The sequence below is a fragment of the Polypterus senegalus genome, chromosome 14 (assembly GCF_016835505.1).
Source record: "Polypterus senegalus isolate Bchr_013 chromosome 14, ASM1683550v1, whole genome shotgun sequence".
Classification (NCBI taxonomy): Eukaryota; Metazoa; Chordata; class Cladistia; order Polypteriformes; family Polypteridae; genus Polypterus; species Polypterus senegalus.
Window position 1 is genome coordinate 141469751 of NC_053167.1, and position 13352 is coordinate 141483102.

The 13352-nt window shown below is 39.8% G+C and overlaps 1 protein-coding gene across 1 annotated transcript in view; it reads right to left on the reverse strand.

The window, feature by feature from the left end:
• The window catches only part of hook1 (hook microtubule-tethering protein 1), a 143577-nt gene that overhangs the window by 60444 nt on the left and 69781 nt on the right, over positions 1-13352 (reverse strand). The window contains exons 7-8 of the mRNA XM_039734456.1: positions 11661-11723; positions 7246-7329 (exon numbers count right to left, since the gene is read on the reverse strand). Of these exons, the coding sequence (XP_039590390.1) occupies positions 7246-7329; positions 11661-11723 (147 nt within the window). The remainder of the gene's footprint in view (positions 1-7245; positions 7330-11660; positions 11724-13352) is intronic.

Below are 13352 nucleotides of genomic sequence, written 5' to 3' on the forward strand. Positions count from 1 at the left end.
GCAACTGTTATGTATCAACTTGAGTTTGTCAATTTTAAATGATTGTTTTTCATATTTTACGTATTTTCCTAATGTTTATAATTGTAAATTTTCCCTTTAACTTGCCTCCATTTCCTGTGTTTTGTGTGTTGAGCCCGAGGAGGCGGGGCCACCATGACATCACAAATGCTGGGTCCTCCTTCTGCTTATTTATCTCCAGTTAGGCGTGAAATCCAACAGTCAAGTACTGAAGTTGTTTGGAGTCAACACAATGGTTCATTTTCTTCCATACCTTCCTGTCCCCTCCATCTTGCTCTGTTACACCCGTCATCTATATGTCCTCTCTCACCACATCCATAAACCGTCTCTTAGACCTTCCTGTTTTCCTCTTACCTGTCAGTTCTATTCCTTAGCACCCTTCTCCCAATATATCCAGCATCTCTCCTCTGCACATGTCCAAATCAAAAAAATCTCACCTTTCTGACTATGTCTCCCAACCGTCCAACCTAAGCCGACCCTCTAATGTACTCATCCTGTCCATCCCTGTCACACCCAGCTCTGTCTCCTGCTTTCTGCTCAGTGCCACCGTCTCCAACCCATATAACACAGCTGGTCTCACTACCGTCCTGTAGACTCTTGCTGATAACCGTCTGTCACAAATCACTCCTGACACTCTTCATTGGTAAGTATTGTTTTGTTGTGGATTAACTGTTTTAAAGACACATACAGTATTTCTGTTCTGCTCTTGGAATCTGATCTTAAATTGTATTTTAGTGTTTGTTTGCTTGGGCTACATTTTAGGCAACTACTTTTGTTCTTCTGAGCATTTTTATTTGATTTGTTTATACTTTAGTATATAAATCTCTCTATTATATTAAAAAAGTTTTCCGTCATGTCCACATTGTTCAGCTTTGATCACTCTTCTTCACATCACTCACCCAATCACTACTCCTACTGTGCACATCCTCTCTCCATCCCATCCCGTGACACTCTTGGCGCTGACTCGCCTTTTAGTAATAGTAAGGCAGAAGAGCAAATTACCTGCTGTTCAAGGATGCTGAATTTTAGATTGCAATATAAAAAAGCGACAAGAGCTGATAACAAAAAAGAGCTGCATATAATAAAAATCAAGAACAAACAGAATGGACCAATAACCAAAAAAGAGAAAAATTTGCCAAACAATATGTGAAAAGAAATGAAAAAAAGCAACATTTATAGAACTTAAGTTAGAGGATAAAGTAATTCATAGTATTGTTTTTGACGATGCATTTAATATTTTCATTTAGTATTATGTTTTATTACCTTTTATGTTTTTACTTTTTATTACGTCTTACTATTCTTTGGTATTTAAAACAGACAGCTGTACTGAAATATTCAAGTAACTGATTTTCTATCAGTGTAAACTGTCTTCTTCCTGCGCGCCACCACATACTCTTCTATATACCATATCTTTAAATACAATCTCAGCCCTTACAGAGCTAATGAAAAGAGTGGAAAAGTTTAAATACTGTATTTAGGATCAGTGGTAGCCCAAGATGAAGAATTAGATGCAGAGATAATCCATAGAATGCAGTGTGAATGGAACAACTGAAAGAAGGTATCAGGAGTATTGTGTGATCGAAAAGTTAATGTAAAGGTTAAAGGTTTTTAAGACCACCACCGAGACTAAGGAACTGCGCTGGTATCCCGAAGGTTGCCGGCTCGATTCCCCGTCACTGCCAAAAGAGATCCTACTGTGCTGGATCCAACCTGCGAACGCTGTAATCAACTCGCAGCCTCACTGGGTCACATGTTTTGATCCTGAACCAAATTAACATCATTCTGGACCAAAATATTTAATTACTTTTCAGACAGCTTTGGTGTCACAATCCCTCATAACCCACGAACAGCTGTTTTGGGGTTCTTCTAGATGGGTTTATAGTGGAGAAGGACAAACAAACTGTGCTTTCATTTACTACACTTTCGGCACGCAGATTTATTTTGCTAAACTGGAAGAATCCTAACTCTCCTCTTTTAAGTCAGTGGGAAACCAATGTTTTATACTATTTGAAATTGGAAAAAATCAAATACTCAGTTAGAGGATCTGTACAGATTTTTTTCAAAACATGGCAGGATCTAATCAGTAATATTTTAGAATAAGCTCTTAAAGCACTGAGGAAGCAATTATTTCTGCATTTCTTTCTTCTCCATTCATCTCTATTGGCTTATCAAAATCATCAATTTAGGTATGTTTACAAGCTTTAAGTTTTACGTCGTTAGCCATGTTCTCTCTCTCTCTCAGGGTTGGGGATCGACTTGTTCTCAATCCTACTTTTTGTAAAAATTGATTGATTTGTAAGAAATGATTACAATAAAATTAATAAAAATAAATTAAAAAAAAAAAAAAAAGAGATCCTACTCTGCTGGGCCCTTAACCCACAATTACTCCAGGGGTGCTGTACAATGGCTTACCCTGCGCTCTGACCTCAAGGGGTATGTAAAAACCAAGTAATTTCCTTCGGGATTAATAAAATTTAAAAAATAAAATATGCAGCTGTGACATGGGCAGTAAAGGGAGCTCTGAAGTAATTAGATGTCTCAGAAATGAGAATGTAAAGACAGATGTGTGAAGTTACAAAAAAGGACAGAATAAGAAATGAGAGAACATCTAAGAAAGTACAGGAAAGCAGGTTCAAGTGGTATGTACATGTGATGAGGAGAGGCAATGAACATGTGAGGAAAAAGAGTGATGGGCACAAAAGTAGAAAAGAAGAGAAAATAATGGAGGCTGAAGTAAAATTGGGTGATTAATGTAAAAGAAAGTAGTAACAGGTTTTGATTGAAGAGGCGGTGCAGGAACAAGCTGTGTGGAGGTCATTGATCAGTAATATCAACCTCATACAGAAGTGGGAAGAGGAAGAACTAGCAGTAATACAGTCAATCCCTAAGAGCACAGAGTATGGTTAGAAACTTGTTATGGCCAAATTTCACAAAAACCTTAGAATATTTTTTTTTCCATACAAAGACATGGAATAAGTAACCAAGTAAGTCTGGCGGACAGTAGCACTTTCAGGATCTTCACATTTCATCTCGGTGTTAGGTTAGAGAATCTGGGTGAATAGGATTGGTAAGTTTTTTTGGGTCGAGTGGCCTATTCTTTTTATAATTGTTCTAATATAGAGCACAGTAATTGGTCTCCATCATTAAAACTGTCTTCTTCTGCTCCTTTATCTTCTGATACAGATGGGATGAAGCCCTGAGCCTCAGGCCCTGCTCTATCACACACAATCGGCTTTCAGTTAAAAGACCTCACACAGACAACCTTACCAGATAGTCTGTGGCAGACCCATTCCAACACATACATACAGACAAGCAGAGAGTAAAACAGTCAGACAGGTCTACCCCTTCCCAGTGAATGGTGTAGTAACTGGAGTTAGTTAACATATACCCCAGAGCGTTAGAGGTGTTAGTGGTGTGGCGTGGTGGGGAAGGAAGAGGCCGACGGGAGTTACTGGTTAGACTTGAAGCTTTCTGTTGAATTAGAAACTGTCGTTGAAGGGCCAGAAATAAATAAACAAATAAATCTCTTACCTGTGCCTACTTAGATCCTGTAATGGCCACTTTGTAATATTTCAAGGGATCTGTCCAAATAAGCCCCAGCAAAAAAATAAAGTTTATAAAAATATAGAGAATGAAATAAGGAAAACAACACAGCAAAAGCAACTCCACCTTTTTCGAAAGTGATCACTGCAGAGGTTCAACCTTTAACGATGATTGGGAAAACTAAGAATTCTTCAGTACCAGTTCCTTAGCCCTCTGCTCCTTGATATCGACTTTTGTTGATACCTGCCTTTAAAGAGTTAAACAGTGTGGTACTGAAGAAGACTGTCGATTCTATTGCATTTAACTGTTGAATTTAACTTGGTGAGGCAACCATAACAACACTCCTGCATGATAAACTTGTCCGCTCAAATCAGTTGCGGATGGTTAAATCTTCACAAAAGACATGTGCCCTCTACAGCAGTGCTTCTCAAGTCGGACGCTGTTCGTTTTCAAATAATATTGCATTTCTCTCTATGCTGTGGTAACAGCGTCAGATCAGCTGTAAAGGTATGGCATTTCTAAATGTTTGCTTTTTTTCAGTCTGATTCTCTCAGTCAGACTGTATGTTTGTCTCTTATTCAGTGCACACAAGAACATGCAGGTGGCCAGATGCTGTATGCTACAACATGCTGGCGGTGATCAACGCACATTTTAAAAAAAGAAAGACAAATATATGTGACGTTTTGAAGAAATCATTTTATGACACGATTTACCTTTATTTATTTACTTACTTCCTAAAGCCTAAAGTCACAAGTAGTGTGCAGAGGGCATGCTCAAAAATTTGTGTAATGCCACGAAAAGTGCCTGCTGACACTTTAGTATGCAAGCAATGGTATGTGCATTCTTGCTCCGATGTAGAAGGGAGCTGAGTTTACCTCTGTTATAGCGCGTCTATGTGAAAACAGCAGTATCAGATGCGGGGGTGGGGTGTGTTTGGGCTCGTGAACACGGCCGAGATAATAAAACTGACTAATAAAAATAAAAATAAAAAAGCTAACCTTTACAAGTATCATAAATTGCACCGGCTGTTACAGACTGAAATCAAATGTATGTTTTTATTCTAAAATAGTAAGACTAAGAGCAGTTTACTTCTCAAAACGAAGTGGTGCAGGATCGAACTCGCGACCTTTTGATTCCCAGTCGGCAGCTGATTCTATTGCGCCACGGAGGCAGTCATAATAAACACGTGTCAATGTCGCATGTTAAGGCGGCTTTTTGTTTCTGCAGTTATATTTTTGAATAAAAGCGCAATTGTGTTAGATTTGTACCTTCTGTGAAAATATTTCTTTGATATTTGGACTTCAGGCTTCATACATTATATAGTTTATGCCTACATTTTGTCATCTACTACTAGAATATAAAAAACGTTTCTGTTTTAACAATGTGTTCACACAGATTACTGTAGAAACAGAACAGACATGAAATGCGTGTGTTCTAAACAACGATCTATTATTTCCACTCTAAAACTCCACTTCACTCTCAGAAAATCAATCAAGGCATGAGCTGGGAGAAGTTTGTGCACGTTCTAAGTCGGTGGGGGAATGGAATAGCCGGCTACTTGCAGCTTTTCTTTTATCAGCACATTTAGATTAACAAAAGACACTGGCGGAGAGGTGAGAATGGTTTTAAGAAGCGATTTAAGGTGGGACGGATTTACAAGTTTTTTCGTAGGCTCTGGTAATTCTAGTGTTAATTAGTTGGCTTTTTCATTCTTCTTCTGTTACTCTTCACTCAAAAATAACAGAAGAGTCAGATTAACATACCATCTGATTTTTTCCAAATGCTGTGCCTTGTGAGGGCCGTGATGGTAACAGGCCAAGCAGGTAAGCCCAGAGAGTCCAGATTTTCCTGGGGAATTCCTATGCATTCCAAAGCCTGCCAAGAAATGATAATCCCTCAAGCATGTCCTGGGTCTGTTGCATTGTTTCTGGCCATTGATGCGTGCCTGGAGCACCTCCAGATGGATGTCATGGGGGTATTCTCATGACATGCCCATTACATCTTGCCTGAAGGTGGGGACTGAGATTCCTCGAAAGCTTGCATATTCTCATCTTTTTGGTTAGCCATAAAAGTGACATTTTGCTTGACTTCTCACTACATTCATAATGAATAGCACGGTACAACACCCTAGTACTACAGACATGCCCAAAGAACCTCAACTGGCTCCTGTTTATATGGAGGAATAGTGACTCTCCTCTGGCTGTCAAAATGAAGATTCATCAGAGTTCACATCAGTCTGGAGAGGTGATGGTCCTGACACGCTACATAAGCTGAGACTTGTCCTACTACCTGTACCATTTAAGCCCATATTCCACAGGTGATTCATTGGTGGATTGTCTTCCTAGGGCAACTTAAGGCCTCGTCGCACTGCATGATGGTTCCGGCAATTTTCCTTTGCTGACTTAATTTACATAAAGTGGATTTAGAAAGTCTTCAGACCACTTCGCTTTCTGCAAACCTTATCATGTTGTAGACTTAATTTTAAATGGATACAGTTGCTATTAATCTACACTCAGTATCCCATTATGACAAAGTCAAAACTTGCTCATAAAGGTTTCTAAATGTACCCATTTAAAACTAAATCTACAACACAACAAAGTCTGTAGAAAGTGATGGGGTTTGAATACTTTCTGAATCCAATCTTGGACAAGTGGAGGCAGCTACAGAACACTTCTGTGACCACAGTCGAGTAGATTGGTGTTCCCAGTGAGTCAGTCACATCGCTCTCCAACTTAACTTTGACAAAATCAAACAGGTTTCATTTTATCTTACGTCGCAGGGGTGGACTCGTAGTGTACGAGATTCAAAAACCAACGAGTGCTCCCCTGGACGTATAATGCACAGAATGTAGCAACAAGGAATAAAGAACTTGGGTGTTGTGGACTATGCCAACAGAGGAGGGTCTGTTTTTTGTTTGTTTGATGTTTCATGTTAGTTGTTCCAAAAGCGCGAAAATCACAGCTGAACTTGCCATACCTGTACAGGCTTCTTACAGATACTGGCTGTCAGGGTGTGGAAAGCTCGTGATACCGGAGAGGTTTGAAACTGTACTGGAAAGTTGTCATGGAGTCATGAAATTTGCCATCCACTGTGATTCTTTGTCATCTAATCTGACATTCTAAAGGTGACAAGTTCAGCAACTCCACTTGTCAAGCTTGGCATCCCTCCATCCAGAAGTCATGTAATGTAACGCCAGTTTCCATGGTAAATGTACCTTACATTGGTACAAATAAAGTGTGGAGGATTGCCCAGGGAGATGGAGAAAGACTGAATTTCTGGTTTAAAGTCCAGTGAAACTGCACCACACTCTCTGCCTAATGAAACTAGAGTGCTTTTAATTTTTGTGTGTCAATTTCCTCAAAAAAAGCTCTTAACGAGCTCAGCCAGACAGTACAGCCTCTTCTGAATTCATGCTGGCAATATTTTAGAATGCTATTTACTCCCCTTTTGACTGAAGGTTTTGTGACTTTATGCTGTGTGTTTTGGTATATATAGCCAAACCAGCTTCTTATTTTATAATTAATGAAAGTCCATAGGAAACAAATGAGAAAATATGGACTCTGCTTCTCAAAGTCTGACTTCAGAATTTGAACCAATTCAGGACACCACAAATCTGGTAAAGGTGTGCAGTAAAGAAGAACTAATGCATCAGAAAAATGAAGAGGAGTAGCATGGCACACTGACCTGGATATCAAGCTCCTGACACCGCTGTGCCAGCTCCTCCTTTTCCGATAAGGCGATGCTCAGCTCCTGGGATAACTTCTTCAGCTGCAGCAACAAGACGACAAACAAAACAGATGAGAGGCGCATGGGGTATTAAAAAGATACAAACCAGATAAACAGGAGGAGATTCTGTCACTACAGGCACCCCCTTGTGACTCTTATATTATAACAAGGGTCCCTTTTAAAATGATTTTGTAAATTTTGCTGTGTATGTTTTAAGTTCCTGATTTTTTTTAAGAATATTGGAACAATTGTGATGAGAACAGGCCATTCAGCTCAATAAGCTCATCCATTATATTCAGCCAGGTTGTTTAAAAGAACATCAAATTGCAATTTTAAGGTCCCTAAACGTCCTGCTCTCCACCACACTGCTTGGTAATTCATTCCTTGTGACTGTGTCTTCTTTACAAGAAGAAAAACTTTGTAAAATATTTGTGTCCAATCTGCCCATAACAATTTCCAACCATGTCCCTTGTTGTAGGACTTATTTTAAAGCAATGGTTGACTGGTTTTACGCCTATGAAGTCTAACATCAACTGCATCCTGGTACTGAGGGTTCTCATGGAGTGTAAACACGAATATCGGCAGAGTTTCTTAGCTGCCTTTCTCGATTTTTGTAAAGCGTTCGAATCAGTTGATCGAGCTGCCCTGTGGGACATCCTAAGGGTTTGCAGGATCCCCTCAAGGTTGCTGGATATTATGGCTGGCCTGTATACTGGTACTGTGAGTGTCGTGCAGAGTGGAGGCAGAACCTCTGCGTTTTTCCCAGTTGACTCCTGGGTTTGTCAGCGGTGTGTTCTGCTCCTACTCTGTTCAATGCTTGTATGGACTTGGTTTTGGGCTGGGGCGTGGGGTCCATCGGCTGTGTGGTATCTGTTGGTGAAGAGAGATTCACGGATCTTGACTTTGCTGACAATGCTGTGATCTTTGCAGAGTCAATGGAGGCTCTGATTGGGGATCTCAAGAGACTGAGTGAGGAGTCTGAGTGTCTGGGCTTATGAGGGTCCTGATAAAAACCAAGAGCCAGGCCTTACCTCCCTGGGCACAGCCTTCAGCAGAGTGTCTGTCTACAGAGAAAGAGTCGACCTAGTTGAGAGGTTTACTTACTTCAGCAGTGACAATTCATGAGACTCTGGTGACTCTTCTTATGAAGTCAGTGGACGGATTGGGAGAGCATGGGGGGTCATGAGGTTACTGGAAAGGGGAGTGTGGCGGTCCCAATATCTCTGTAAAAGGACGAAGGTCCAAGTCTTTAGAGTTCTGGTTCTGTCTGTCTTGCTATATCGTTGTGAGACATGGATGCTATCCAGTGACTTGAGACGATGACTGGACTCCTTTGGTACTGTGTCTCTTTGGAGAATCTTTGGGTACTGCTGGCTTGACTTTGTGTTGAACGAACAGTTGCTCATGGAGTCCCGAATGAGGCACATTACCTACATTGCGAAGGAGTGTACGTTATGGCACTACAGCCATGTGGCGTGATTCCCCGAGGGTGATCCAGTGCGCAGGATCTTCATTGTTGAAGACCCAAGTGGCCAGACAAGGCCAAGGAGACGCCCACGTAATAGCTGGCTATGGCAGATAGATGGTCATTTCTGGAGGGTGGGACTGGACCGCTTGTCTGCTTGGGGGGGTTGTCAACCAGGATTCGAAGCTGTTATGTTGTGAGGTGGGTGCAGCAATGTGCCGTACCTGTGCATGCTCCTCAACCTGACCTGACCTGTATAGTTTGCTTCCTTCAATGTATCCTAATAGTGACAATTTAAACTAGCAGAGCAGATATCCAGGTAAACAGCACTGAACAATGAAAGGCTGAAACTACTTCAGCATCAGATCATGTAAAAGCAGCATGAAAATAAAGGAGAATATATTGTTAAAACTTTATAATAACAAAAAAACTACATTAATCGCCAAATAACTGCTTACTGCATTTTAATAACTAGCTTTTTTTTCCCCCAAAAAACATTGTTTTGTGATTCCTTCATTAACCCCAAAACACAGGATCTGGGAAATAACAGCTCTCTTAATTAGGCTAGGGGTCCAATTAAAACAGAAGTTGGTTGGAGCAGAAACCTGCAGTCCCAGGGGGTCCCAAGGTTCGAGTTTGGGAACGACTGTTTTAAAGTAACAGACGCGTTCCACTGTACTCATTCCCTTCATAATTTTAAACACTTCAATCATGTCAGCTCTTAATCTAAAATTGGGTTAAACTGAAAGTCTTCTTCAGTCTCTCCTCATAACTCAAGACCTCTCACTCGCTGTCCTCCAGCCTCTCTCTAGCACTGCTGCTTCTTTTTAGTAACTAAACAACCAAAACTCTTGTTGGGCTGAATTGCTTGTTATTGTTATCAGTTTAAAATTAAATATATTATTGTGCTTTTGTGTTCTTTGAATTATTTTTGATATTGTCATGCATTTCTGGAGATACAGAAAAATTACATCATTACACATATGTGCCACCATTCTACAGTATGTGTTTCATGGGTACAGCCTCAGAAGGTGGGCTACCTTAACATCACCATTTGTGAGCCCTCCCTGCCTTTTTATTTAGACCAGAGTCAAGTAAGCCCAAATGAAGAGAAAATCGTGTTTAAGGAGATTATGAGAACTGCTATTTTCTTTGGATATTTCTGGTTTTGCTGACCTTCTTGCCTCTGTTTAAAGATTTTGATTTCTGTTAGCTCATTTGTTACAGATTGCTTTCATAAGCAAATCCTTTTTGCTGCTTTTTAAATATGTTAATATACAGTAGTTTTTGTTAATAAATCTTTAATCCATAAGGATTCTTTGTTTGCTCTTCAGTCCAAAAGCTGTGGGTTTAAAGTTATCCTCCCTCTTGAGGGACTTCTGCTATTTTGGGCAATTAATTGCTATTTTGCCAGCTTCACAGACTTGGGGTCTTGCTGGGTTATGGAAGCCTGCAGCTAGCAGTTGTGGGAGTAGTTGGATTTCAGAGAAGTTGGTTAGGCTGTCACTCTGCATTTATGGCCCTTTTAAGAGGCCACACAGCCTTTTTGTCTTTTACGGGACTCCAATTTACAACAGTTCTTCTCAAAATTGCTTAACTGTTATTTAAAACAATGTTCAAAATCTAGGCAAATTAACCACCAAGTACCATTATCCTTAACTTTTTAAAATTTTGGTGGGAATCTGTTCTTGTTATGCTTAATTTTTATTTCCAGCATCTATCCCTTATTTGGTGTTTTTATTATTTTCTTTTAAATTTTAGATTGATATTTTATGTGCTTTCATCCCTCTTGTACTCTCTTGCAAACTCTTGTGAAGTGATAGATAGATAGATAGATAGATAGATAGATAGATAGATAGATAGATAGATAGATAGATAGATAGACAGACAGATAGATAGATTATCCAACCCGCTACATCCTAACTACAGGGTCACGGGGGTCTGCTGGAGCCAATCCCAGCCAACACAGGGTGCAAGGCAGGAAACAAACCACGGGCAGGGTGCCAGCCCACCGCAGAGATAGATGAAATTCACTACTAGATAGATAGATAGATAGATAGATAGATAGATAGATAGATAGATAGATAGATAGATAGATAGATAGATAGATAGATAATAAACAAATATGTTGAATAAGGTAAAGGCACTATTTAAATAAAATGCATTTTTACTACTATTCCCAATTCTGTTAATGACTTTTTATTTTATTTTCTTTGAGACTGCAATTCTTTTTCTTCTGGCTAAGTACTCTACTTTGAGCTCCACTTTCTATATGACAATGTGCTATAAAAAAATATATATATACATTTTTTTGTGTGTTGGGGTATATTAAAATTACTGCCATAAGAGATAAGGTTTAGCTCACTGCACACAAAATTACTTCCAGAATTGTTTGTCAGGAGCAAATTAGTTTCATATGGCGAGGACTAAAGTGTAACACATAGTAGGGAAGAAAACACATACAATGCATCAAATAACATTTATGTTAATCCAGAATTACTAAGAGCTATTGATCCCACAAGTTACGTTGGCAGATGTCTATTAAGATGAAGTTTCTTGGAAAGGTTAACAACAAAATGGCATGTCAGCTTTTGAAGAGGTGGATGTCAAAGAATAATGACTGCTTGGAAATCTGCCTGCCTTCCAGGATGAGCGAACTGCGATTTTTCAGGTAATTTCACTCCTTATGACTTTCCTGATAACAGAACACTAATGCAGTATTCTGCTTTACATGCACATTTGCTTTAATGGCCTGTGAAAGTGCAGCCATGGTGAGGAGAATCATGACAAGCAAAGCACAGTGTCTTGAATGAAAGCCTGGAGAGTCAACTGTTGACCTTTATCATTGTTCCCTGTTCCGATTCAGAGCAAACTGCAGCAGCGTCACAACACACCCGTCCACACATACCTGTTGTTCAACATCTCCCAGTGCCTCCGGAGGAAGGTTTTCTGCAGTTTCCTTACTGAGCAGCTGCAATAAAATTGTAAAAAAAATATATTTGTAGCTGAAGGATTTTCATTTATGATACTCATCTAAACAGGAAACAATCTATAACTGATAAGGAGAGGTAGGATTAGTGAGCAGTCCAAGTCTTTGCTTTCCATCATGCTGAAGTGTTGCCAGAAGAGGCCACAGCGTGAGTTTTGACCATTCCCACTTAATGGAATGTGCCAGCATACAGTAAAGTCTAAAAACACTGGGCATGTAACACAAGACCCAGCTATGTGGTTTGTGTTGTGCACTCAGGACAGCTGATGTTACTTTTTGTAGTGAGTTCCTTTCCTCTATTAAAAGCGGTGTGGGCCTTTGATGGTCAAAATGTTGGATTGAAAGGTGACAGTTTCAGGTTCAATCCCTGCCATAACACCGAAACACCCCACCACATCACTCACGTGACCCCAGGTGTATCACTTTAACTGAAAGGGTTTGTAGTAAATTTTAAATAAAATGGAAATTATACTCTTTTCTATTAATAGGTGCTAATAGACTGATGTCACTATAATCTGAACACAATTGAGAAAAGTCTTATTTAAAAGCAACAGCGGGCATTCAATTATTTTAATTCACCATGCACTTATTTCAAACTTGTGTTTATCCTCACATGATGTTTAGTATTGGAATGTTTGTTTTCTCATGTCACTTCCATGACCAGTCTCTTCATAATTTTGAATTATAAGATAGTATTGTCATTAATAAAAAGGACACATTTCTCTCTCCCATTCTCTGCTCTTGTATGTACAGTTGTACTAAGAACTGATTTTGAAACATAGCAGACTGATGCTTTGGCACGGAGATGGTAACAGATAATTTTTAAACAGAGGACCAGAAGAAACAAGAGTCAGTAAAACAAGCAAAGAATCGCAACTGGGAAGTCAATGAAGCACAACCATCAAAAGTTAAAATCGTAGTCAAAAACTACATAGAACAGAAGTTGCTACCAAAAGCATTCACTAAACCAACACACACTATTCTTTAATTTTTCCACAAATCAGATACAAAGACTACCTTTTTATCTTTCACCAATTTGACCCATTAAGAGCCACACACCTGGCAACTAGGACCTGTGCTATGATGACAGGGTTCACAAAATGGTGAAACTCAAAGGAAACAAAATGGTGTTGCGGAAAAAACGTTATTAAATAAGTCGAACTTCAATTTTAGCTTCAAAATCACAATGCCTGAAAATCCCAGAAAAGGCACAATGCACCAGGATACTTACAGGATAAAATACAAAATGGAAGTCCTAACACCTAAAAGTATTGCTCTGGTCCTGATCCAGTCTGGCTCATTCTTGAACTTGACTTATGTAACCCTGCCACAATAAAACATTTCTTCCTTTGGTTTCTGGTTGCTTAATTTCTTCCTATCCATCCATCCCTTATCCAACCCTCTATATCCCAACTACAGGGTCACGGGGATCTGCTGGAGCCAATCCGAGCCAACATAGGGTGCAAGGCAGGAAACAAACCCCGGGCAGAGCGCCAGCCCACCACAGGGCGTGCACATGCACACACCCACACCAAGCACACACTAGGGACAATTTAGAATTGCCAATGCACCTAGCCTGCATGTCTTTGGACTGTGGGAGGAAACCCACGC